Source organism: Eleutherodactylus coqui, chromosome 9 (assembly GCF_035609145.1).
Source record: "Eleutherodactylus coqui strain aEleCoq1 chromosome 9, aEleCoq1.hap1, whole genome shotgun sequence".
NCBI lineage: Eukaryota > Metazoa > Chordata > Amphibia > Anura > Eleutherodactylidae > Eleutherodactylus > Eleutherodactylus coqui.
This window is the reverse complement of record NC_089845.1, coordinates 58,982,853-59,009,439: the sequence shown is the minus strand read 5'-3', so window position 1 is coordinate 59,009,439 and position 26,587 is coordinate 58,982,853. Positions and strand designations below refer to the sequence as shown.

The 26,587-nt window shown below is 43.9% G+C and overlaps 1 protein-coding gene across 2 annotated transcripts; it reads left to right on the top strand.

The window, feature by feature from the left end:
• Positions 1 to 410: 410 nt before the first annotated feature.
• ADNP2 (ADNP homeobox 2) lies at positions 411 to 22,259 on the top strand. 2 transcript variants are annotated; one of them, XM_066579447.1, is made up of 4 exons: positions 411 to 638; positions 4,714 to 4,831; positions 13,345 to 13,434; positions 17,180 to 22,259. In XM_066579447.1, the coding sequence occupies exons 2-4, from the start codon at positions 4,724 to 4,726 to the stop codon at positions 19,940 to 19,942; spliced, it is 2,961 nt and encodes a 986-aa protein (XP_066435544.1). In that variant the 5' UTR covers positions 411 to 638; positions 4,714 to 4,723; the 3' UTR covers positions 19,943 to 22,259. The 2 variants fall into 2 exon arrangements, with proteins under 2 accessions (XP_066435544.1, XP_066435545.1); XM_066579448.1 differs by lacking the exon at positions 13,345 to 13,434.
• Positions 22,260 to 26,587: the final 4,328 nt, after the last annotated feature.

Here is a 26,587-nt window from a genome sequence, read left to right as displayed (position 1 = left end):
TGGCTCTTGTAGTTGTGGGCGGAGTTTCATCACACCACCCATAAGATTTGCATAAAAGAAGTGAGGCTGCATGCTAACCACGTGACTTGCCGTCGTCACTGTGATGTCACGTTACTCCGCCCACAACCAGACGTCACTGTTTTTTTTTTTCATTTTGAGTAAAGCAACGCGAGACGTTTGTAGGTGAGCACAATAGAGGGAGGGGGTGGGGTTATTTGGGGGGGGGGGGGTACATTAGAGCCTTATGGGACCCCCCAAAAAATTTGCTGTACCCCTTAATTCTTTCGTTACACCCTGAAATAATAACTAGAATGGAACTCTTAAAATGTCAAGGGGGCGTGGCTTAATGGGCACTAAGTCTATGCAGATTCTAGGGTCCCTGACGTCACTTCCTACCTATATACCCGGCCGCCATTTTCTGGCGGTGAGACAGTTAGGGGGGGACGGCGCACCGGCGGCGGCGGGAGAAGAGCGGACGCAGCTCCCTGCTCAGCACGCCCACCCACACGGTGACTGGTAGTGGCCATATCTAGTGGGGGAAGAGCGGCGGCGGCTCCTCATTCCGGCGGGAAGAAGCAGCGGGAGGCGGAGCCCGGAGCCGTACGGACTGGGAGCAGCGCCCTCCGCAGCACTGCCGGGTAAGTGCAGCACGTGCGGCCATTGTGTGAGCGGCGGCCGCTGACTATCTCCACAGCAGAGCGGGAAGCGGGCGGACGCCGGAGCCGGGCGCCACTGACTCCTCCCCCGGCCGGATGACGGAGGCGCCATGGCTGTCGGTGTCCGCTGGGGGCATCCCGTAGGCTCCCCTAGGGGGCAGTACAGACGTGTGTGCGGGACAGCCCGCCTAGTGCGCTCGCTGCCTGCCCGCCTTCTGTAAGCCAGCACATGGCGGCGCCAGCCGCAGGCTCCACAGCTGCCTATACACCTCAGTATAGCAGTGGCTGATAACAGAGAGTGATGGCAGTGTCCTCCTGCACAGCCGGGAGAGATGGACTAGTATGCGGTCTGGTTGCTGCATTATCTGCCATGGGGATTCCGCTTTCCTGATCCCTTTGGGGAATCCCTACGCCGACGGATGGGACCCAGTGACTATAATGGGGGCGCTCGGCTTTAGGACGTTAGAAAAGCACAGCATGTTCTATATTGGTGCATATCACACGCACATACACCCCGAGATAGTGCGCAGCGGCCGGCAGAGTAGGCATCCCCACTGTACACTGGCCGTGTGCCGCACACCTGTCCCACGCGGCGGCCTGCAGCAGATTACACCTGCGTGCGGATGACATCACAGGGTGTAAAATGTGCATGCAAAACAATGTCAGCTTGTAATATCTTGGCGTGTGTCACCCGCACATACGTGTAAAGATAGTGCATGCGGATTGTCGACACTCAGCACGTATGCAATACACGGGGGGGGGGAGCGGCCTTAGGGATATGATGGGGATGTGGGCTTCATACGCTCCTGTGATCAGCGCTGTCACCCCCTGGAGGTCACGCGGTGCTGGAAAGGCTGACTTTCTTTCAGAGTGCTGTGTTGGCGCTCCTCCCATTAAACTACTAACCAAGATCTGTCTGTCTGTGAGTTGGTTTGTGAGTGACTGACATGCTCCGCCCCTGATCACATGACGACATCATCACAGGTCCTGTATGCACACGGCTGCTGTCCGGCTAGGTGTTCGTTAGCATTCCATAGCAACTGAGGTCGCAGGGGGTTTGTAGTCCGCCCGAAATCTGAACAAGGATGCAGGACCTGTGATGCCATCAATGTCATGTGATCAGGGGCGGAGCATGTAACTCCCTCACTGGGACCTTTGATGAGTCATGATCAGGGGCGGAGCATGCAAGTCATTCCCTTAGGCTGAGCGTCACCATCATGTGATTGGGGTGGAGCATGGCGGTGATGTCATCACAGACTTCCTCTCCAGTGCTGTGCCGCTTCTGATCCCTGTTGTATGGCATGAACAATGCATGTAGCAGAGCTGCGTGTGTGTCATGCATGTAGCAGAGCTGCGTGTGTGTCATGCATGTAGCAGAGCTGCGTGTGTGTCATGCATGTAGCAGAGCTGCGTGTGTGTCATGCATGTAGCAGAGCTGCGTGTGTGTCATGCATGTAGCAGAGCTGCGTGTGTGTCATGCATGTAGCACTCTTGCATACGCAAAGCCTGATGCGCAAATACACATGCGCTCATGACACGCAGGCCCTGGTGTCCTCTTACTGAGGATGACGTAGCAGTAGTAATCCTTCAGTACATGTAGACGGGGGGCGCTGCAGGTCTCTTCTGACCGCTTGCCACCATTCACTTCCCCAATTCACTATCCTGTAAGCAGACGTCTGGCGCAGCGGAGACGGTTCAGGAGTTGTGGTGTTCCGGATGACTCCCGGGCCGGCATCCTAGTGGGTGAGGCTGTAATGTCCCAAGCGCACTGACTGGGGCTGACCACTGGGGCCATCCACAGGTAACGGTGTAGTCCTTACGCCTTTGTACGGAACAATCTGGAAAGTATCTGCTTAGTGCCACTATGGCGTCTACCCCCGGGATTTGTACTTGAGATCCGTCTGACGTCGGCCGTTAATTCCAGTTGGCTGAATGCCTAAGCTGTGATTCACTTACAAGGATGTTTTACATCGATAACCTGAAGGGGGGGGCACCGCTGGGAATTCCCGCTGATTTCCTTGCCTGCTGTTGGTGTGGACAGTGCTGGTAGTAGGCAGCGTGGTTTAGTCTGGTACTGCAGCAACAGCTCGCTTCCTCCCCCTCCCTTCACAGTGACCTCAGGAGTTCATAGGTCACAGAGCATGCTCACAACACTTCGGCGGCTCCTATGTAGAGACTCCAGTCTCCTTTGTTCCGTGCGGTTGTCATAAAGCCAGTTCACAGCTCACATCGGCGCCTCCGGGAGGACGGTTGTCCCGTAATCTGGTACAGATGTCCCCAGCTGTAATAAATAGGGCTTTTGTGACTCAAAACCAGATGTGCTCAAAAAAAAGAGAAGTGCCCTGTGTTGTCCGGTCCATCTAGTGCAGAACTCCCAGTCGGCTGCCGGTATAAAAAATGTACTTTTAGGGAATTGAAGTGTGTTCTTCTCCAAACTATATTTTTATTCATATCTGCAGCCTTACCATTTGGCAATCTTTTTTGTCACCTCTGCCGCCTGGGAGTGATAATATTTTCCCCCTTGTATTGGTATAATCCAGTAAGGCCCCCTCTTCTAATAAACAAGGTTATTGGCAGCTCCCTCCATCCATATTTTCTTTTAACCATCGCAGAAAGTAGAAGGTAATTGTATCTATAAATCATCTACTTAGTCTCTCTAATATATACAGACAAGTCATAAATTCACATACTTGGGTTCAAGTCATGAAAACTCATACTTATGCCCTCCAGAGTTCATGTCAACTAAGGCCCCCTGTCGACGGCCGTGATTTCGCCAGCGGTAAATCGCCGGCGAATAACTCAGTCTGGAGCTTTCCATAGCGTTGCCATGGAAAGCGCCGGCCCCGTGTCCACGAGCGGAGAATCATAGCGATTCTCCGCTCGTGGACGGCAATTTGCAGCATACTGCGAATTGCCGCGATTCTCAGCGGTCAGCCTATGTGTCGGGGGGGGGGGTTGTTCATGCAATGTATTAAAGTGACATTCATCTAATTTGTCTGGCCCAGCTTAATACGGTTGGGACTACAAAAAAGAAAACATTGACAGTTGGCCATAAGAGGGCAGACCCACCTGTTGTCTTTACCCTGGTCAGCTGACTGTTCGGCAAATCAAAGGCTGCGGCATCACAGTCTTGTACTTCCGACCTTATGGTGCCCAGTGTCTGAGGTCTGATGCCAGGGGTTCGGACAGAGGCTTTGATTGGCCACAGTGGTCACTTGACCTCTGGAGGACGTTGGTGACCGGGCCACGGGAGCTGATCAGCTAGGTCCTGGGGGGATAAAAACTGGTAAGTATGCCATCTTTTCCCTTTTTTTTTTTTCTTCTGTCTTTAACTCGTGAGCAGCTGTTAGAGGGTTTTTTTGTGTGGTCACACAACCCCTTTAAGGCGCTCTTCCCCTTTTAGATAGGAGATTCTATTGCTTTTGATTGGAAAAATACTTTATGCAGCACTACTCCCCCCATCAGACACCTTGGCGCAGCCCAATAGACATGCAGCCAGTGAGGTCAGCCGTGCGCTGTTGGTGTCCCTTGTGTGAAGGATGAGAATTGCGCAAATGTGAACAAAACTTAAATGTTCAAGGAGGAACTGTTGGGGTTACACATTCTGAGAAGTAACCGGAAACTGATAGAATAGTCGCTTTAAGGCTGGCTTCACACAGGATGGTTTTGCCGCGGAAATTCTGTGTGAAATTTCGCTGTGGCAAATCAACCTGCGGCCGCTAATCCCGGGGTTAGCCAGCCATGTGGACGAGATTTGTCAAAAATCTCATCCACACACCAAGCCATAGCGGCAAAGCAGCGCAGATTCCCCGGCCGTAGCATGTCCTATATTTTTTTTCTGTTGTGGCCGCGCTGCTCTCTATGGGAACATGGACCGCAACGGAAAAGCATGTGGCCAAGCCGCTCCAAAATCCGTGACTAAGTGCCGCTGGTTTTGAAGCTGCGCTTTCCCAGTGGAAATCTCGCGGTTGTCTGTGTGCCCTAACTGTGAATGGTTGTATAAAACGGTTACATGATGATTTTTGTCTTTTTTTTTTTTTGTGTTCTTTGTCTTCAGGGCTACCAAAATGTTTCAAACACCCGTCAATAATCTTGAGAAAATAAGGAAGGCGCGAAAAAGAGTGAAGCAGTTGTTGCTGCAGATCGGTCTGGAAACGTGCAAAGAAGCTGTTGAGGTAAGGAGCGCTGGAGTTCGTATGTTTACTCTGCAGGGTCCTACAACTTGATTTATGACACAAAGCCAATGTGATGGCTGGAATGAAGCCTCGAGTGTTCATTCTCACAGCATGGTTTGGAAATTCCATAAAGCATATACATATATGGGGCATATGTGTTCTGTTTGGTATGCCAGTCTGCTGGTGTACAAAAGCTGCAATTTTGGTGTATGTGCCAAAATTGTGACTTCATGATTTTCAAAAAGTGGGTGGGCCTGGCATGAGCCAGCAGGGCTGGTCAACGTGCCCTAACTTAAGCCAGAAATTGGCATAAATTATAGCTGACACCTACACTAGCTCGTAGCTGCCATAGGTTTCAGCCTGGTACATGGAGGGGCCCTCAGATGCACCAAGTGTTCTAAAAGTCTTCATCTCCTAATGCGTTTGTTGCATTGATGTTGGTGCATATGAAGCACTAGTCTAAGTAAGTATACTCCGAAGTATACGGCATTTGTATGTAACTTCTAAACCGCCAATGTGAGATAGAACATAACCTCGTGAGGACCTTACGGAACAAAGGATAACTTGTTTATCAGTGGAGGTCTCACCACTGAGACCCCCGCTGACCTTGAACAGGGGTCTCTTGTCCTTCTTCCTCCTCACTGCGGGGTTGCTTCACCTCTCGCAGTCATGTCAGGTGTGCCCCACTGTGAGCACTGATTGGACCATGTCAGTGTGTTCGGCCACCACTCCTCCTTATGAATGGGATATCGCTGGTATTAACTGCTGATCTTCCCAAAACATTTGCACTCTTGCCGTAGAATCTCTTTAAACATTTCAGTGTAGAATAGTACTTGTTTTATATACCACTTGGCCTTTAACCCCTTAACGGCACAGGGCGTAAGTTTACGTCCTGTCTGCAGGGTAGTTAACACAACAGGACGTAAGCTGATCTTGCGCCATCCATAAGGTGTAAGTGAACTCGTGCCATCGCGCAGCCGGAGCCAGCTGTTTATTTTATTCGTTTAACCTCCCTAAAGGCGATCAAAAAAGCCATACGTACCCCAATATGGCACAAATAAAAACTACAGCTCGTGATGCAAAAAACAAGCCCACTCAATCCACTGAAAAATAAAATTATGGGACTTTGAATGCAGTGATAAAAAATAATTATTTCCAAATAAAGGGTTTTTATTGTGCAAAAGTGGAAAAACCTAAAAAAAAAAAAAAATTTTGGTATCGTTGTAATCGTACCGACCCATAGAAAATTATGCTGTATGATTGCCGCTGTAAAAAATAAAATAAAATAAAAATTCACAATGACAGAATTGATGTTTTCTCTCCCGCCACTCTCTCAAAAAAGAAAAGTTTTATAATACATTATATGCACCAAAAAATGCTACCGATAAAACTATAGTTCGCCACGCAAAAAACAAGCCCTAATATGGCTGTATCAACAGAAAAATGTAAAAGTTATGGCTTTAGAAAAGTGGAGATGAAAATTCCCCAAAAATCATTGCATCCTTAAGCCCAAAATAGGCCATGTGTTTAAGGGGTTAAAGCTCTAAAAAAAAAAAAAGGGATGCCTTATCCCTAGAATAGGTCATCACTAGTCGATCAGCTTGTATGTCACGCTGTATGGAGTAGGAAGCAGATGGCTCTGTGCATTGCGCAGTGGCCCAGCATGGTATTGCAACACAAATCTATCAATATAGTCACTAAGGGGCTTTTTGCCACAGCATTGTGGTTTTTTTGTAATGCATGAGCCCTGCCTGGATGGCCGTGTTGGATGCAGTGGGTGTTCTGTTTGGTTTTCTATGGACAGCTAACACGCTGCTCTTACAATGGCCTCAGAGGTTGCCAGGTACAGATGCCTATTGGCTCCGTCTTATCTGTCTGAGGGTGCATTCACACGAACGTATATCGGCTCGGTTTTCACGCCGAGCTAATATACATCGTCCTCATGTGCAGGGGGGGGGGGGGGGGGGGGAGGCTGGAAGAGCCCAGGAGCAGGAACTGAGCTCCCGTCCCCTCTCTGCCTCCTCTCCGCCCCTCTGCACTATTTGCAATGAAGAGAGGCGGGGTGGGGCGGGGCTAATTCACGGACATTAGCCCCGCCTTCTCTCATTGAAAATAGTGCTGAGGGGCAGAGAGGGGGCGGGAGCCTCAGTTCCTGCTTCTGGCTCTTTCAGGCTCCCCCCCCCCCCCCCTGCAGATGAGGACGTATATCGGCTGGCGTGAAAACGGAGCCGATATACGCTCTTGTGAACGCACCCTAAAACTGACAGTTGTTGTGAAAGGGGTATTGCAATGTATTACAGAAGTGATCAGATAATTACCTCAAGTTCCACATTGGAACTTACAAATGTCTAAGAAGGTGGTTTTTGAAAGGGGGATTTTTTTTAATGTATTGCACATAATTGACACTGCAGAATCCTTAATGCCCTGAACTATAAAATAACACACATTATTTATATGCCAAACGGAAATGCTAGAATTGCTATTTTTTTCATTCTGTCTCAAAAATAGGAATAAAAAACAATGAAAAGTTGTAGGTAACCCAAAATGTCTATAAAGACAACGCCTCTCAAAAAAAATTACTTCTCTTACAACAGTTTATGGAAAAATTTAAATATCATGGGTCTAGGATTGCTGCAACAGCTAAACAAACTTTAAAGAAAAATCTTTATTACACAAAAGGATTAAAGCAAAAAGTATATTAATCTTGGTATTGCTACAATTGCATCAATACAAAGAATAAAGTTATATTTATGCTGCATGGTGAACGCCGTAAACGTAGTGGCAGAATTGCTATTTTTGCTGATCAGATTATCCTTCTGGTTAAATTTGCTGCAGGTCTTATTAGTCTGTTGTCACAGACAGGCATACTGTGTTCCCCCAAAATAAGACCCTGTCTTATATTAATTTTTGTCCGAAAAGAGGCGCTAGGTCTTATTTTACTTGCCTATCAGGCTTGGTCTAGGTCCCTCCTGCAGTCCTCGGACGCTCATACAACATCACTTCCTGGTTACGGGATTCATAAATCCTGCCTCTAGAAAGCAAAGGCATTGATTGGCTGAGCAGCGGTCAATAAACCAATCAATGCAGCGCTGGATGAACCAATGCGATGGCTGTGATTGGCTGGTTCTTCCACCGCTGCTCAATCAATAGCCATCACATTGTAGAGGTGGGATTTATGAATTGCCTGAGCTGCGACCAATCACAGCCATCGCATTGGTTCATTCAGTGCTGCTTTCATTGGCTGAGCAGCGGTCGAAGAACCAATCGCAGCCATCGCTTCCTGGAGGTGGGATTTATAACCAGAACTGATGTACGAGCAGCTGAGGACTGCTGGAACCGCGCTGGACCTCTAGAGGGCAGTGGGAGGAACCTGGACCGAGCCTGCTAGGTAATGTACTCTATCTTTATTTATTTATTTAATGTAGTGTAACTACAGGGTAGGGCTTATATTTCGAGCCTTCCTGAAAATTAGGCTAGGGCTTATTTTTGGGTAGGTTTTAACTTGCATTGTACAGGGGCTGTGTATATCGGGCAGCACACAAATCGCTGTCCTTGTGTTGCCCGATGGGAGTTGCACCTACGTTTCTTGGGTACAACCCGCATGTGGCCATCTGAATATAGCTGTGATTGTAAGCTGTCACATTGGCATTTTAAAAAACTTGCATCCTAAATGGAAAGCAAATAATCTCAAGCAGACTGAACTTATAGTTCCCTAACCAGAGATTTGTGAGCCATGTGGTTCGTAGCTGGCAACTCAAGATTCACACTAGTGGCTCCTGAGAGGTGTTGGCACTGTTAAAGGGAATGTCACCAGGTTCATGCTGCCCGAACCATGGGCTCCGGGAACCTGCGACCAGTATGCCTTTTGCTCCTCTTGATATTTTTATGCTAAAACTCTTCTTCTTTCAGAATAAACGCACTTTGAACTTTCACTTGAGAACGGAGTTCCAAGTCACACAAGCTGGCCACGCTGGCCTCTTCCCCACCCGCAGCGTGTAAATTGACAGCTCCATGTCCTTTTGTGTATAGGAGGAAAGCTGTAAGTCTACATGTGGGCAGGGAGAAGCCGGTGCGGGCCACCCCCAATGACGTGGCGTTCTATTCCCAAGTCAAGCTTCAAATCTGTGTTTTTCAGAATTACGCATACACGAGGGCAATGGGAATCCCTGTCCCATTTTTCAGGCAGCACGAACTGGTGATAGGTTTCCCTTAAAACTTACAAGTCTATAAGTTTCCTTCTTGTTTTCTAGCCTGCATTAACAAAGATCAATAATATATATATTAAAAAAACAAAACATAACCCCAAAAACATATTTGTATCGCTGCATACATAAAACCCTAACCAAAAGTCCGATTTATCAAACAAATGCGTTATTTATCCCACACAGTGAGCTGTCTGGGGGGAAAAAATCACAATGCCAGAATTGCTCTGCTTTTTTAATGGTCATGTAGAACCAAAACCTTAGTATGGTACATTGACGGAAAGTTATTCTGCCACCATTTTCTGACAGCCATAATTTTGTTTTTTTTCAAAGATATTTTATTTTTTTTAAAGTAGTACAGCAAAAAAGTATATAAATGTAGTAATCATATTGACTTATAGATTAGTTGTGTTTTTTTTTTTTGTCACTTTTGCCACAGTATGTATGTCATTGAAAACAAGAACCTCTTTCTCCAAGATGGCAGAATTTCGTTTTTCTTCTTCACCTTTCACTCTACTTGGAAATTTTTCAATTTTATTTAGTACATTAAACAGTACTATTGAAAAATACAACTTGTTAAAAAAAAACAAAAACACAAGAACACCCCCCCCCCCCCAAGGCCTCAGACAGCTATATCAATAAGGGTTATGGTTTTTTTTGAAAGTGGGGAGAAAAGGGGGGGGGGGGGGGGGCGTGTCCTCAAGGGAAGCCTAGAACGTCCCGCTAGGCATCATTTTTTTTTTTCTGAGTCAATGGCTGATCTATGCAATAGTTTTCCATATATTTGCATACATTATTACTGTGAAGTAAGAAAAAGAAATGTATTGTAACTATATGCCCAAGATGTGATAGGTGAGGCCTACGAGGTTCTGATGTTTAGTCTACACCAGTAGGTTGTCTTTATATGCCACATCTGCCATTTGTTAGGGAACTATAAGACACTCTTGGCAATCAGCATGAGGATGCGGCAAGTTATGGTGCTGCATCTTATTTGCAATTGATATATTTCTGGTTGCTCATATGACTGTTCAAATCCATTCACACTATTCACAAAACTCTTCAAATGTCCTGATTAAGCCCGTGTCAGAGTCTGGTTCCTGCAGCGAATTCTTGATTATTTTTTTTTAATTTTTTTTTTTTAAAACTCCTGCTTTTCCTGCGGAAACTGTGGCTTGTCCGCAATGTCAATTGCAGACGGGCTCTTGTTTCTGCAATCAAGCAGACCTTCATCACCTGTTAGTGACTACAGGTATGTTTTACCCTGTAACTGGAAAAGTGTGAGCCCCTTGGTGACAGCCCTAGAGTGTTTTTAAGTCCTGCAGCTGCAGGACATGTATGAAAGGCGATCGCAGGGCGACCTCCCTTCATACATCCCAGGTGTCGGCTGTTTCTTATTGCAGGAGCAATCAAAGCATCACAAGTTGTGACCCCCTTGGAGGACTGAAAAAGTAAAAACAAGATCAATAAAATGTTACTAATTGCAAAAAAAAAGGAAGGAAAGTTTAAATCGCCCCCTTTTTCCCACATTTATTTTAAAGGATTCTAAATCCTAAAACAAATACATATTTGGTATTGCTGCATCCGTAAAAGTACAATCTAGCAAAATAATGTATTACTTACCCCGTGCGATGAATGTAGTCAGAAAAAAAAACTGCCAGAAATGCACTTCTTTGGTAGCACTGTGTCCAAGGAAAAAAATCAATAAAAAGCGATCAAGAAGTCGCATGTATTCCAAAATGGTACCAATGCAAACTACAAGGCGTCCCGCAGTTTGTGCGCCGTAGAAACAAGGCGCGCCGAAAGATGGCAAAATTTCACAATTTTTTTTCTTCTATTTCTCTCTACTTTGAATTTTTTGAAAGTTTTTCAGTACATTATATGGTACATTAAATAGTACCATTGAAAAATACAACTCGTACCCCAAAAAAAGCCCTCATACAGCGACGTAGATGGATAAAGGAATTATGATTTTTTTTCTTAAAAAGCGGAAGGGGGCGATGAAAAAAAGAAAATAGAAATAAACAAAAAAAAGCTCCGTCTCTAAGACTGCCAGTCCACTGGCGTAGCGGTATTCCGCGGCGGATCTCCGCCGCCCGGGAGCAGGAGTCGTCAGACTGATCTCAGTGGTTAGCCTTATCTGATATATAGGCTGACCGCAGAGAATCGCGGCATGCTGCGATTTGCCGGCCACGAGTGGAAAATCGCAAAGATTCTCCACTCGTGGACGGGGGGGGGAGGCGCCCTCCAATGCTATGGAGAGTTTGAACTGTGTTTCCCGCGGCCAGATTATTGTCGCTGGGAACGTAATTCAAACTCTCCTGTGGACAGGCAGCCTAAGGGGTTAAAAAAAACAGTGAGTGTCCCCAGAGGTCTTATATGATGTAATGGGGAACGTGGATATTAAAATTAAAAATAAATAAAAAATTTAGTTGACAAAAATAGGTTTTAAAAAAACTACAGAATAACCTAAAGAAAACAACCCGCCACCAGTCCAAAACTATACAAATTATATACCAAAATGAGGAACCAATTCCTGTACTTTATTTTGGCATAAATATACTAATTCTAAAAATAACTCTAAATGAAAATATTTTATTTTAGCGGTTTACACACTATACAACTAAAAAATGAATGAAAAATAGTCAGTGAAAAGAACATTAAAAAAAATTAAGTAACTCGCATTAAAAAAAAAATGCAGGAAAAAGAATTTTGGTAACTGAAGGGGAAAAAAGAGAGAAGTAAAACCACACATGGCTGAAATCCCTAAAGTGACTCGTCCTATAGGCCCCTTGTCCACGGCAGTGATTTCGCTGGCGGTAAACTGCTGGCTAGTTACGCCGTCTGAAGCTTTCCATAGCGTTGCCATGGAAAGCACTGGCCCCGTGTCCACGAGCGGAGAATCATTGTGATTCTCGGCTCGCTGCCAGCAATTTGCAGCATGCTGCGAATTGCCCTGATTCTCCGCGGTCAGCCTATCTATTAGAGTAGGCTGACCGGCGGAGATTCGTCTGCTGCTCCTGCTCCCGGGCTGCAGCTCCAGCGGCAGAGATACCGCAGTGCCCGTGGACGGGGCCTAACAGGTTTTTCGTTTTGGCCCTAACCTGCTAGTTTGTGCAGACCTTGCCTGTGTGATATAGTCTACATGATTCTGAAAATTATGATTACACATTTTATTAACAAAAATGTATTGCAAAAAAAGTAATGCCTTTTGCTGACCTGGGCATTACTAATGATGGAAGATTGAAAACCAAATAAAAACTTTGTTTCTAAAAAAAAAAAAAATAAGTATGCATTATTTAAGGAAAGAATGATAAATGGTACAAATCAGTTAATCCTCAATCTTATGTTCCATAATTTCTTGTAGCTCCCAGAAATATGGTGGCCTATCTAGAATGTAATGGTGCAAGATTTTCAAAGCCATAAGTGCAGTTTGAGTGCTTTTATAGAACGGTGGCCACCTGACTACTTGGATTTGTGTGCCACTGTTGTGACTTACTGTAGGCCTCCTGTACACCTCAGACACGTATAATGCCCTACGTAAAATGTAGACCCAGCCCACTGCTGTAGGGTGGTGGGCTAAGTGGCCCCTGATACCTTTTTAGACCTGCTTATTTGTGGGGAAGCTAAGGTTATTGCTGCTAGGTCAGGGTTAAAGATTAACCTTTTCCAATCCACTGTCTGACGTCTTCATACATTCTGCTTAAGGCCTATGCAGCTCTGATGTCGGAAGTCGTCCGGCAGGGTATTCCTACTGCATATTGCCGGCTGCTCTGTTGTCGGGGGGGCCTCTCCGACCATGTCACATACTGCAGTACTGGCTCTAGCCAGTAGATGGCGCCATTGTATAATAGTAGAAAGAGAAAGCCCCCTAGGAAACCCTGAATCCAAAATTGGATTGCAAAGGGTTACAACCGTATGCAAAAAAAAAGCTCTACGTGTTCTTCGATAGTAGGGTCATCTGTTGCAATGTATAACTCCGCACCTTTTCTTGCACGGCTTCTAATTGGCACTGTCTGTACAAGTATCTTGCGCAGGCGAGGTTGGTCACCTAAAATGTGTAATTGCTCTATTTCATAATTTTTATATATTTTTTTTTCCCCCTATCTGTAGAATGACATGACCGGTTAGTACCGGTGTATTAAACAGCGAAGCATGTAATGCAGTATGGACACGTGAGATCACATTGTGTATAGAAATGACTGCTTAGTTGGGTGGGCTCGTTCCAGAAGTGCATGAGTTTTATCTGGAGCCGCAGTAAAAGCTTGCAATCCATTAAGTATCAAAACGTCTATTCTTTTGTTTGTTTTTTAGGAAACCAACACTTATAATCCAGGAGACACACATTTTTCCAGTACATCATGGGAGGATGTCTCGCTTTGGGAATCTATTGGACGCAGAAATGTATGTCTAACACTAGTTGTTGGAAAATAGAGTAGAACAGGTTTTTAACATTATTCTGGTCTGTCACATATGCACAGATAAGGATTTGCTGGAGCTAAATTTGGACTATATTCTCATTTCCTGGAAGGTTTCTGTGCATTATTATTATTATTTTTTGATCTGTTACACAATTATAACCAAGCCTATTTGTACATAAAATATTTTTATTTTTGCATTGTAATTACATATATATATGTCACCTTCCATATGCAACCTAGAACGTTACATTTCTTCCAAAAGGAAACCTTAAAATGTACAATCTTTCCAATCTCATTCAGATCCTCCCTTGATGTCACTGCCTTGTGTAATGTTAGTACATTTCCTCTAATTCTGTTTGATACTTACCGGTATTTTTTTTTTTTTACTTTTCTATAAAAGATATTAAAATATTTTGTGCAAAAGTTAATCTGTTTTCTGGCTTCAGTTGCATGTACTGCTGGAACTCCCATAAAGTTTAATAAAGCAGATCACACACAAGCAGACATCACTTCTTCCCTCTTTTCTTTTTCCCTTCACAACCCAACAGATTACAGTAATTGGGGCGGGTTGGGTGTTCTAGAAATCATTGGGCTCCCAGCAATGTGAAGTTTATTAGTTATTTTATCGCCTATTCTGTGGATACGTGATAAACTATTAAGATGATTGTTGTGCCTGTGTACACTTACATATTTTGCATTAACTTGTTTGCCTTGTGTATAGTGATGATGTGCGCTATTTAATAAGCTTTAGATAGTCTGGATCAATGCATACAAGGAGGAAATATATGGAATATTGTCCCGTCCCCTTTAATATTTTCACAGTAATTTACACAATTTATTCCAAATCTCTACGCTCACCCTTTATATTGAAATTAAAATGTCGAAGATTCTGTTTAATCTAGGTGTACTTTAATGTAGACTTTTATATACATATATATGTATATACAGGCTCTGTACAAACAAATCAAGCCCCTAGGAGACGACGTTTTGCGTCAAAACTCTGCTTGCAGTTACCTCTCAGGTAGATATACAAATAATTAGAGATGTTGCCACCCTTGGCCTATAAAAAGGCTCTGAGGCTCCTTGTGTGTCGTGACCTCTTTTTCCGCTTGTGTAGAGCTTGTTGACCACTAGACTCCTCTATGACGCAATCCAAGAGATTTTGCCCACTTAGGAGTTTGAGAGGAGGCGTATTATTGAAATATGAGAAGCTGGATGGTCTGATCAACGAACTGCCCGTTACCTGGGCCGTTCTCACCAGACTGTCTGTAGGTGTTGGGACCAGTGGCTGCGTGAGGGCACACAAGGCGACCGAGCCTAGGATGCCCTTGGCAGACCACCAGTAGAGGATCGTCCGACAAGCACAAGCAGCTCCAACCGTTTCTTTTTCCACCATCCAGGGACAGGAAGTTGGCTGAAATATCTTCTCATGGCACCAATTACGTGTACTGCATTTGACAGCTACCGTTGCCTCTATTTGCAGTGGTGTCATGAGCAATAAAGCTGAATTGCTACAGAGTGGAACCAGGTTGTTTTCTAATGGTATGAGGGACAATGACAGCTCAGCACTAGGGTCAGGACATCCTACAGCCACATGTGTTCCTCTCATGGCAGAACTCTCAAGAGGCATTTTCCTGCAGGATAATGCTTGGTTGCACATAGCAAGGGTGTCACAGGAATGTCCCCAGAACATTGTCACACGTCTGTGGCCTGCTCGGTCGTTATCTGGGGCACTAACTTCAACAGCCTACGAGTTTGGACAATCTAGAGTCCCGAGTTACAGCAAATGCGGATCAGTATGCAGCAGGATACCATACAGAACCTGTATGCCTCCATCCACACCCATATCACATCTTGTATCCAAGCTAGAGGTGGTACATCAGGGTACTAGAGCCTCCATGCCTGCCTGTATCACATCTTTCCTCCAAGCTAGAGGCAGTACAACAGGATACTAGAGCCTCCATGCCCCCCGTATCACATCTTGTATCCAAGCTAGAGGTGATACAACAGGGTACTAGAGCCTCCATGCCCGCCCGTATCACATCTTGTATCCAAGCTAGAGGCAGTACAACAGAGTACTAGAGCCTCCATGCCTGCCCGTATCACATCTTGTAACCAAGCTAGAGGCGGTACAACAGGATACTAGAACCTCCATGCCCACCCATATCACATCTTGTAACCAAGCAAGAGATTGTACAACAGGATACTAGAGCCTCCATTCAAGTGTTCTGTTTTCCACGATAAATTATCCTTTTGCTCTGATATTGGAATTTCTTATATGAATGTTACAATCACATACACCGTTCTAAAGCTTCATTGGATTCTGAAAAATTTCACCCATCCCTCTACCCCCTCCCCCAACATTTGCTGTGGTGTGACAGTCTAATCCCTCCCACACACAATAGTGGTCAACCGGTCTCCTCGCAATCAGTGGGCTCGGGCGACCTTCATCTAATTTCTATAGACTCCTTTAGGTCTGTACAGGTTTTTAGCCTTCAGATGTAACAAAAGGTTTTATCCATAAACTGCAAACACAGACTTTGAAAGTAGTGAGGAATTAAAACAAACTATATTATAAAGCTGCAGATTGTGCCTCGTGTGGCCAAGAATGTTAAGAATGCAGTCCTGAGCTCTCACTCATGACCTGAAAGTTGCGGGTTGAATCCCCACATGGTTCAGGTAGCCGTCTCAAGGCCTTCCATCCGTCCAAGGTTGGTAAAATGCGTGAGGAAACTTTATGTATTTACCAAGGAGAAGACAATCCCAGATCTTGTGTAGAAGTCTGGGCCCATAGGAGAAATACAAATCACACCAGCCTTGTTGCCGTATCAAATGATTTCTGCGCTGTGGAATAAGTTGTGGCTTTACAAAGTCCCTTCTTTTATCCAATTTATCCAAACCCATAAATTGCAAAGCCGTTATTTTTTGGGGGGGTTAACCCTTGCAATTGTATTAAAATGATGGAAGATAAATGTCTATTCATATAGTTTAGTAATAGATCAATTGTGTTTTTACATTGGCTCCCTACTTCATACAGTGGAGATGCAGTAAAGCTAAATCATGCGCCAGCCCCTGTAGTGGAAAGCATGCAAAACCTTGTTTGTGCTCATATAGGATCATTAGTGTTTTGAGCTTCAAATGTGTATTGATTTTAAACCTGTACATGAAGTGTAACTTACACTGTAATTTTGTTTGTGCAAATTAGTTTACATAGAATGTTAACTAACTTTGCAAATATTTTGCTTAACCCTTTCCAATCCACTGTCTGACCTCTGAAGCCATTATGATTTAAGGCTGTACAGCTCCGATGTTGGAAGACATTCGTCGGGGTTCTCTTACTGTATATTGCCAGCTTCTCTGCTGTTAAGGCCTATCCGTGTCACCTCATGCAGTACTGGCTTTAGCCAGCACATAGCACTGTTGTATAACGGCAGAAAAAGAGTAAGCCCCCTAGGAAAACCAGGATAGTAATTGGATTGGAAAGGGTTAAAATTGCCTTCTACTTTTACTGAGTTACAAGGTGCATTATAGTTCAGAACGTACGTACCTCGAACAAGCAGGAAATGCTCAGACTTTAGAGCAGCAATGTACAGATTTGTGAATGCCACTATGGACATTATGGGTTACAAGACATGCTGTAACTCAAGATTGGTAAAAGGTTTATTAACTGCAAAGAAACCTTATTTGGTGAATTTAATTTTGTTTTTCATCCTTCCATTTCGTTTTAGGGTTACAGATCAAAACAGTTCTGCTGTAGTCTCTGTAAATTCTCAACTAGACTGCTGTCTTCATTCAAAAGTCATCTGCAACGCTACCATGAAGACGAGAAGGACCAGGAGCTTATGTCTGCTTGTCCGAGCTGCCCCTTCACTTCACAAACGAAGAATGTTTTAAAGCATATGCGGATATTTCACTCTAGCGTTCGTAAAATTCAATCTGCAAAAGAGAGCCCGAATACAATAAACGCCGTCAGATTCTCTTGTACAAAATGTAAGTTTACTGACACCCTATATTATAGTTTGAAAAGACATATTCTTATGACCCATCATCAAGCTGAACTTGAGAATTATTTTGGAGAGAAGTCTGAAGAGGAACTCAAACGTTCTTCTGTATTCAAGATCAGTCCAGATAGTAGGTTTTATTGCAAAAAATGTAGTTACCTTACTAGTAACCATGATGCATTGATATACCACATTTTAACATCTGATAAGCACAGAGATCTGGATATTAAACTTAGAACTGACATTTCCGAAATTAGTCGACCACATGTTAAAAGAGCATACAAAAAGTTTTCAAGTCCTATTTTAGCTCAGTCGCCTAAACCACCAGGTTTGGTTCCAAACGCTACACCTGTAGCCCGTCCAACTACTCAAGATGCTAAAGTATCTCACCTTTCACAAAATGGTCCTAATTCGTCTTCAGTGGGTGGAGCCAATGCTCTCTTGCAGAAGATTTTACCAGTATCTACGGGCTCGGATCCCACAGGAGGTTTGAGCCAGACAATGTCTACTACAGTTGCTCCTTCTGCTCAGGTTGGGTTTGTTACCACTCAACTTCCTCAAACCCAGAGCATTACCCTCCAAGCCTCCCTTCCTCAATCTGTCTTCCTATCTCCAAGGTTTTCGCTGAACCAGCCGGTTACTGCAACTGTTCTTCCTTCAGGAAGCCAGGTTATCACAGGTACTCAGGCTGGTGTAAGATCTGCCGTTCTGCCTATCAACCAAACTTTGGCTTTAAATCAGTCAACTGTTTTAACCTGTCCTCAATCTTTGCAGTCCACTTTAATAAATATGAATCCGGCTATGAGCTCCACCGTTTTTCCTGTAAACCAGTCAGTACAGCCTAACCATGTTGCAGGCAATCAACCTGGCATTCCACAAAATACAATCCTTACTGCCCCCATTCTCAGACAGCTTATTCCAACAGGAAAGCAAGTGAATGGCATACCAACTTACACCCTTGCTCCCATCTCTGTAACATTACCAGTTTCTCCTTGTGCTTTACCTGCTGTTAGTCCACCAAAAGTGCCGGTACAGTTGTCTCAACCTGATAAAGGGGTTCAGGTTTCAGCTTCTCCCGGTGGTGCAGCATCTCCTCCTCCTGTTGTACAGCAGCCACAAAATGTTTCGAAAAAGCCACCCAAACCAACTCCTACAAAAAGTCCAACTGATTTAGGCAAGGAGGCTAAGCAGTGGAAGACATGCCCTGTTTGCTGTGAACTCTTTCCCTCGAATGTGTATGAGGTACACATGCAGATTGCTCATATTAAACAAGAGAATTGTCCCAACAAACCTATAGACTCTTCAACCACCAATGAAGCAAAGGAAGCGATAGTCATTGCTGCTCATGCATCATTTTTCAAGGTCCTGAAAGCAAAATCCATTAGATGCGTTACCTGCAAGTCATTTATTCGTGAAGACGAGATGTTGAAACACTTACTTATGCACGGCATGGTATGCCTGTACTGCAAAGCGGTTTTCCACGAACTAAGAAACTTTATCTATCATATGAAAATCTTGCATGTAGGCAACAAGAAGGTGCATGTTGACTTTCGCAAGAAAGGGATCACAATAACAAGCGATGCTAATGGTGATGCACTGTTTCCTCATTTTGACTTCACCTTTGACGTACCTAGAGAAGAGCTTGGAGACAAAGATATGAACCTTGCTGTAGTTACTGGAGCCAACTCAAATACTGCTGTTCCTATTTATATCAAAATACAACCTACACCAAAGTCTTGTGGTGCAGAAGATCAGCCAACCTCAAAATGTCCATTTTGCAACTCTGCTTTGTCAAGGTCTGAGCCATATGAGACACATTTGAAAGAAAAGCATCATATAATGCCCACAGTACATACAATACTTAAGACTCCCGCTTTTAAGTGCATCCATTGCTGCGGAGTTTACACTGGCAATATGGCTTTGCCAGCCGTTTCAGTCCATCTTCAGCGTTGTCGCAACGCCCCGAAAGATAGTACCGCGGGAGCAGAGGTGGTTCCTGAGAATGACGATGGACCTAAACAGAGGGGAAGCGAGTATGTAAAAACAAAAAATACTACTGGTGATACTCAGGGAGCCTCAAATGAGTCCAAAAACAACTACAAATCTGGTACCAATGCTTCAAAAGACCCAGTGCCTTCAAAAAGGAGGAGGATGGAAATCAAATCTGACCCTTCAGAGTCTTACGATGCGTTGCAGTCTCTTGATCTCCTTGAGTTGATTCCAGACAGTAGCGCAACAGTATCCAATGAATCGAAGAAAGCATTTTTGACAAAGTATTTCCACATAAAACCATACCCCAGCAAGACGGAAATAGAAGTGCTATCTACTCTACTTGAAATGTGGAAAAGTGACGTTGGCTCCTTTTTTGGTACGAAACGTTACGTGTGCCTGAAATTTCTCCGAAATCACAAACAGAGGGTTTTGCTCGGATTTCAAGTGTCGGAGCTTAAGAAAGTACAACATGATTTAGACTTGCAGGAAGACTATTAAATGAATTAGTAGTCGAGATGTAGCTACACTTGCATAAACCTGGCTAGCATTCCCACGTCTTGTATAACTTCATGCAGAAACTTTGAGGGAAGTCTGGTAGAAGTTTTGGATGTTAACACTGTTTTTCCTTCTGTCTGTATTGCATTTTGTTACTTTCCCCTGTTTTGGTGCTCACTTATCAGCCCTTTTAGGTCTGCGCTTTCTAAGTGACCTCTGTATAAGCTTGTCAGTGTTTTTATAGGAATTTTCGGACTTTGTCCCATTTTCAGTACATCTTGATTTTTAAAATTTTTTTTTTTCTCATCTTTTATTTTTGACAATTTAGTTTGCACAGTGTGTATATACCTCTGAAAGCAGGCAATAGATTGCTAAACAGTCATTGGTTTTACTATACAATATTGTCAGAGGATAAGGCCTTAGTCAGACGGGCGATTTTTCGCGCGATTTGCGGATCGCATGACGGATGCGCATCCGCAAATCGCGTAACCGGTGCGTGCAAGTCGCCCGCAAATCGCCCGAAAATCTGCTCCTAGCCGCGTTTCATTAGAAACGGGGCGGAGCTGTCCAGCGCATTGCATTCAATGGAGACGGCAATACAGCCGTCTCCATTGAAAGCAATGCGCTGCGGGCGAGCCCGGGATGAATTGTCGGTAAGGGCTTGAATATATAAGCCCTTCCCTGCAATCCATCCTTAAATGTGTTAAAATAAAAAAAAATTGTATACTCACCTTCTGCCGGCAGCCGGAGCTCCGTGCGGCCGTCCTGCAGTGGGTGTGAAGGGGGTGTGAGTCAGACCTGCCCCCTGATTGGCTCAGCACTGAGCCAATCAGAGGCATGCCTCACTCACACCCATTCATGAATGGATGTGAGTCAGACCTGCCCCTGATTGACTCAGCGCTGAGAGGCAGCAGTCACTCACCCATTCATGAATTCATGAATGGGTGTGTGAGTGAAACCTGCCTCTGATTGGTCAGGGCTGTGACCAATCAGAGGCAGACCATTCAGCAGGCGGGGATTTTAAAGCCCCGCCGGCTGAATAGTGCCAAGAAGCAGTTCAGGAGAACTGACAGCGGCCGCGGCTGGACTCCGGCTGCAGCGGAAAGGTGAGTAATACAATTTTTTTTTTATTTTAACACATTTTAGGATGAATTGCAGGGAAGGGTTTATATATTTAACCCCTTCCCGACAATTCATCCCGCGCACGCCGGCAGCCCATTGCTTTCAATGGAGCGGCTGTATTGCCGCTCCATTGAATTCAATGGGCAAACATCGTTCTTCTCTGTCACAGCTGTTACAGCTGTGGCAGAGAAGAATGATTTGTCTTCTATATGTTCTCAATGGGGTCGGCGCTGCTGCCGCCGGCCCCATTGAGCGCATATAGAGAAGAAAACAGGAATCGCAGATCGCAGATAGGTGCGATCTGCGTTTTTTTTTTTTGTTCTATAATTTATCGGACGAGCGCATAAAAAGCGCTCATGTGTCCGATACCATTGCAAAGCAATGGTTTTATAAAATCGCCGGGCGCATGCGCAAATCGCGGCTAAAAACGCCCGTCTGACTAAGGCCTAAAGGTGTAGTACATCAGATATTGCACATGTGCATTGTAGGTATATCAGGGTAAGAAACTAGTATCTTTGGGATACTGTATAGTGCCTACAGCATATATTCGTAGACTTCAGCACGCCGTGTGGTTTTTATTTATTAGTTTTTTTAAAATTTTTTTTTGGTGCTGTTGCACACCGCATTTGCTTAAGCCTCCTGTATATTAAACTGGCAGGTTTTGAGTCTGTAAGCAATGTTCAGACATTACAATATGCTGCTGTGTTTTTGTTTTGGTTTTTTTCCCTCTTTCCTGTTTTTCTTTATGAAAAATTGTCTGGGCAAACCTCCCCTCCGTGAAGATATACATTAACTTTTCATAGCTGTGTTGAACACCACATCTTGGACTAATCCTTCTTAGCATCTCTACAAATGGCATTGGAGCCGTAAATAAATGCATCTACATACTGGGTGGAGCATGATTTCTGCATCATTTTGGGTGTACTTAACAAGACTTTTTTTTCTTTTCCCAGTATGGAAATTCTAATTCCGATTTCTGCAATTTAGTTTTTAATGTGTGATACATGATACTTTTTTATATACATATATAAATATTATTTATTAGTAACTTTGGGAAATCAGGAACCCCCTAGTTGTAGAATATGTATCTATGGTGCCAGTTGGGCTCCCTCATTTCTACTCTGTTGTATTATGTGTAGTATATGTTACTTTGGCCAATTTGGACTTGCTTTTGTTTAAAATAAACCTATAAAACATTTGCATGGGTGTTTTTGTGTCTTTTCTTTTCGATACGTTCTTGCATGTTTTTTTTCATAAATTTTTGTACACCTTGTCAGTATTTTCAAATAGATTCTCAAATCATTACATAATTTTGCTATTTAAACTAGTGGGAAATTTTGGAAACTTTAAATTTGCAGTTCACCAAGACTGATAACACTTGTTCTTTCGGCCCTGTTTTTCAAGAACACTATCCCTTGTCATCTAAAAGCACAAGTTCCTTTTTTTTTTGCAGACTTTCAAACCGTGTTAGTAGGAATTACTATATTGTGGGGGGTGCCTCCGCTTTAGATATGCTGAAATAACCAGGAATTCCCCTAGGAGTTGGCCTATTTCCTGCTAAATTTTGCAGACAGTTTAACAAATAGAGTTGTGGCCTGGTTTAGATGAATGGTCTTGCCCTCTGAGGCTCTACAAAAAGGCTATCTACCCTTAGCCTAGAAAAAGGCTGAGTCTACTTGTATGTAGTGACCTCCTTTTTCCACTTTTGTGTAGAGCTTTTTGAACATCATTAGACGCCTCTACGATGCAATCAAAGAAATTCAGCCAAGTTAACAGAGTTTGAGAGGTGGCGTATTGTTGGAATGCAAGAAACTGGATGGTTTTATTAACGAATTACCTGTCACCTGGGCCCTTCTGACCAAACTGTTAGAACCAGGGGCTGCGTGAGGGCACGCACACAAGGCGACCAACCTCAGGACACCCTTGACAGACCACCAGTAGAGAGGCTCGTCTGACAATCATGAGCGGCTCACAACTATTTCATTGCTCACAATCCAGAGACAGGTGGCACCATCGTTACAGGCTGCTGTCTGTCAGGACCATCCTCAGGTGCTTGGCTAAAGGAAATGTTATCTCATGGCATTATGTGTAGTGCCTTTAACACTCGTCCACCATCACCTCTGTTTGCAGTAGTATTGTGAACGACTAAACCGGACTTCTACGGAATGGAACTAATTGTCTTCAGTGACGAATCCAGGCTTCGTTTAGGCACTGACAACAGCCGTGTTCGTGGCTGGAGACCTAGAGGTGAGTGCCTCAATCCTGAATAGCGGCACACTGCCCCCACTACTGGTGTGATTGGGAGGGGGGGGGGGGGGATTGCATACAACAGTCGATCACCCCCTAGTAGTGGTATGAGGGGCTATGACAATATTTTAACTAGATATGATCTAGCTTCTATTATCACTTTTTTTTTTTTTCAATGAAAGAATTCATTGAAACCTATTTTATCTGTAGCACCTTTTTATGACGGCATACAGATATTTTCTGCGTTGTCTGTCTACATAGTACAGTATCTTTGACTATTAAACAGTCACTGAGTGTTTAACAAAGTTCTCATCAGTTCTGGGTTCTATTGAACTATATTGCCTATAAATGTTGATATTGAAGGGTATATCCATCTCGGATTTTCATAGCGGAGATGAAAAATTTCTGCCATGGCTACTTTGGAAACAGTTAAGTGCTTCAGCACAGCGCTGTTTCCTTAGCTCTCATTGAAGTAAAGGGGAGCTACAGAAATTGTTTCTGTAGCTGTCATTCACTTTAATAGAAGCTATGCAAAGAACACTGGGCTGAAGTGCTCAACCATTTCTGACAGTAGGCTAGGTTTTCCCATCTAGGCTATGAAAAGCCAAGTTGGGAATACCCCTTTAACATATAGACTACTGGCTACGAGGCTAGCTTGATTGATTTTATTTTTTTTCCCTGACCTAATTTGGGGGGGGTGGACAACAGAATGGCCTTGTTAAAAGATAAAATGGAGTCAAACATCAAGAAGGTATTGGTTGTTCTGGATTGGGCCAGGGTGATGATGTAAGCTTGTGAAAGAGCAGATGTAATAACTTTTGATACTGAAAAAACATTGATGCTTCCGTACAGGTATTCTCATTTTCAAAAAATCATAATTTTATTTTTCCAGTGACATATCTACATTAGGGCTTCTTTTTTTGTGGGATGAGGTGAATTTTTCAATTGTACCATTTTTAATGTACCCTATAATGTATTGCAAGACTTAAAGGGGTTGTCCCGCGCCGAAACGGTTTTTTTTTTTTTTAACCCCCCCCCCCCCCCGTTCGGCGCGAGATAACCCCGATGCAGGGGTTAAAAAAACAACCCGCACAGCGCTTACCTGAATCCTGGCGGTCCGGCGTCTTCATACTTACCTGCTGAAGATGGCCGCCGGGATCCTCTGTCTCCGTGGACCGCAGGGCTTCTGTGCGGTCCATTGCCGATTCCAGCCTCCTGATTGGCTGGAATCGGCACGTGACGGGGCGGAGCTACACGGAGCCGGCATTCTACACGAGCGGCCCCATAGAAGACTGCAGAAGACCCGGACTGCGCAAGCGCGGCTAATTTGGCCATCGGAGGGCGAAAATTAGTTGGCTCCATGGGAACGAGGACGCCAGCAACGGAGCAGGTAAGTATAAAACTTTTTATAACTTCTGTATGGCTCATAATTAATGCACAATGTACATTACAAAGTGCATAATTATGGCCATACAGAAGTGTATAGACCCACTTGCTGCCGCGGGACAACCCCTTTAAAAACGTAGTGGTGCAAAATAGAAAAAAAACACAATGGCACCATTTTGAGGGGTTTTGTTTTTATGGTGTTTACAGTGTAGGAAAAAATACATTATCTTTTCTGGGGATCAGTACAATTTACGGTAATACCGAGTTTATATAGTTTAATGTACTTAAATTTTTTTTCGTTGTTCTCTCTTAGACCCCATAACTTTTTTATTTTTATTCTTCCATTGACAGAGCTGTGTGAGTAATTGATTTTGCGGGATGACCTGTAGTTTTGGGGTACATAGACCTTTTTGATTGCTTTTCATAAATTTTTTTTTTGGTGACTGGGTGACCAAAAGTGCAATTCTGGCAGTGCATATTTGTTTCTGACGACAACGCTTACCATACAGGATTAACAATGTGATATTTTAATAACATGGACCTTTTAGGGATGCAGCTTTACCAATTTTTTTATATTTTTTTTTATTGATGCAATGAGTGGGCCGAGAGCAGTTAAACTTTTACTATTTTTTTGCAATAATTTTATTTTCTGATTTTCCTATTTTACTTTAGTCGCCATGGGGAAAGAATTACTGTATAGCTCAGAGACAGAAATATACGGAGGCACAGATCTAGGGAAGGCTATAGAAAAAAAACTCTGCTGCACTGAAAGTTCCCAAGAGCACAGTGGCCTCCATAATTTTTAAAGGGAAGAAGTTTCGAACAACCAGGACTCTTCCTGTAGCTGGCTGACCGACCAAACTAATTGGAGAAATGCCTTGGTAAGAGTGGTGACTAAGAACTTTAAGGTCACTCTGGCTGAGCTCCAGATATCCTGTGTACAGATGGAAGAAACTGAGAAAGTCACCAATCACTGCAGCCTCCACCAATCTGGGCTTTATGGCAGAGTGGCCAGAAAAAAAGCATTTCTATTAAGACACATGAAAGCTTGGCTGAAATTTGCCAAAAAGCACCTAATGTACTTAGACTGTGAGAAACAAAATTCTCTGCTCTGATGAAACCAGGATTAATTTTTTTTTTTTTGGGGGGGGGGGGGGGGGGCTTAGTTCTAAGTGTTATGTCTGGAGGAAACCAGGCACAGCTCAGCAACTGCCCAATACAATCTCTACAGTCAAGCATGTAGTGGCAGCATCGTGCTATGGGTGTGTTTTTCAGCGGGTGAGACAGGTCGACTGTTCAGGGTTGTTGAAAGCTGAATGGATCAAAGTACTAAGATATTCTTAAAGTGCAAAGGCCCTCAGACTGGGCCGAAGGTTCACCTTCCAACAAGACAATGACCCTAAGTACACAGCCAAGAAAACACAGGAGTGGCTTAGGGACAACTCTTGAGTGGCCCAGCCAGAACCCTGACTTTGAACCCCCTTGAATATCTCTTAAGAGACCAGAAAATGGCAACTAAAGACTGTCCACATCTAACCTGACAGAGCTTGAGAGAATCTATAGAAAATGGCAGAAAGTCCACAAATCTACGTGTGCAAACCGTGTAGCTTCATACCCAAGAAGACTGGAGGCTGTAATCACTGCCAAGAAGGTGCTACAACTAAGTACAGGGTCTGATTACTTATGTCAATACAAAATGTTTGTACATTAAAAAAAATGAAAAACTAAGATTTCTAACATTTAGTTTCTACTTTTGTCATTATGAGGCATTGAGTGCAGAATGATGGGGAAGAATTTCAATTTTTTTCCCCAAAGCCACAACATAAGAATAAAAAAAAAAAAAAAAAAAAAAAAAGTGAAAGCATCTTAAGCCTTTTTCCGTATGCATTTTAC

What these genes read in the sequence shown, in the direction of transcription:
- ADNP2 (XM_066579447.1), top strand. Translation starts at nt 4,724, where the DNA reads ATGTTTCAAACACCCGTCAATAATCTTGAGAAAATAAGGAAGGCGCGA. An exon ending in CGTGCAAAGAAGCTGTTGAG is followed by an intron (nt 4,832 to 13,344) that starts GTAAGGAGCGCT and finishes TTTGTTTTTTAG; the next exon opens with GAAACCAACACTTATAATCC. An exon ending in AATCTATTGGACGCAGAAAT is followed by an intron (nt 13,435 to 17,179) that starts GTATGTCTAACA and finishes ATTTCGTTTTAG; the next exon opens with GGTTACAGATCAAAACAGTT.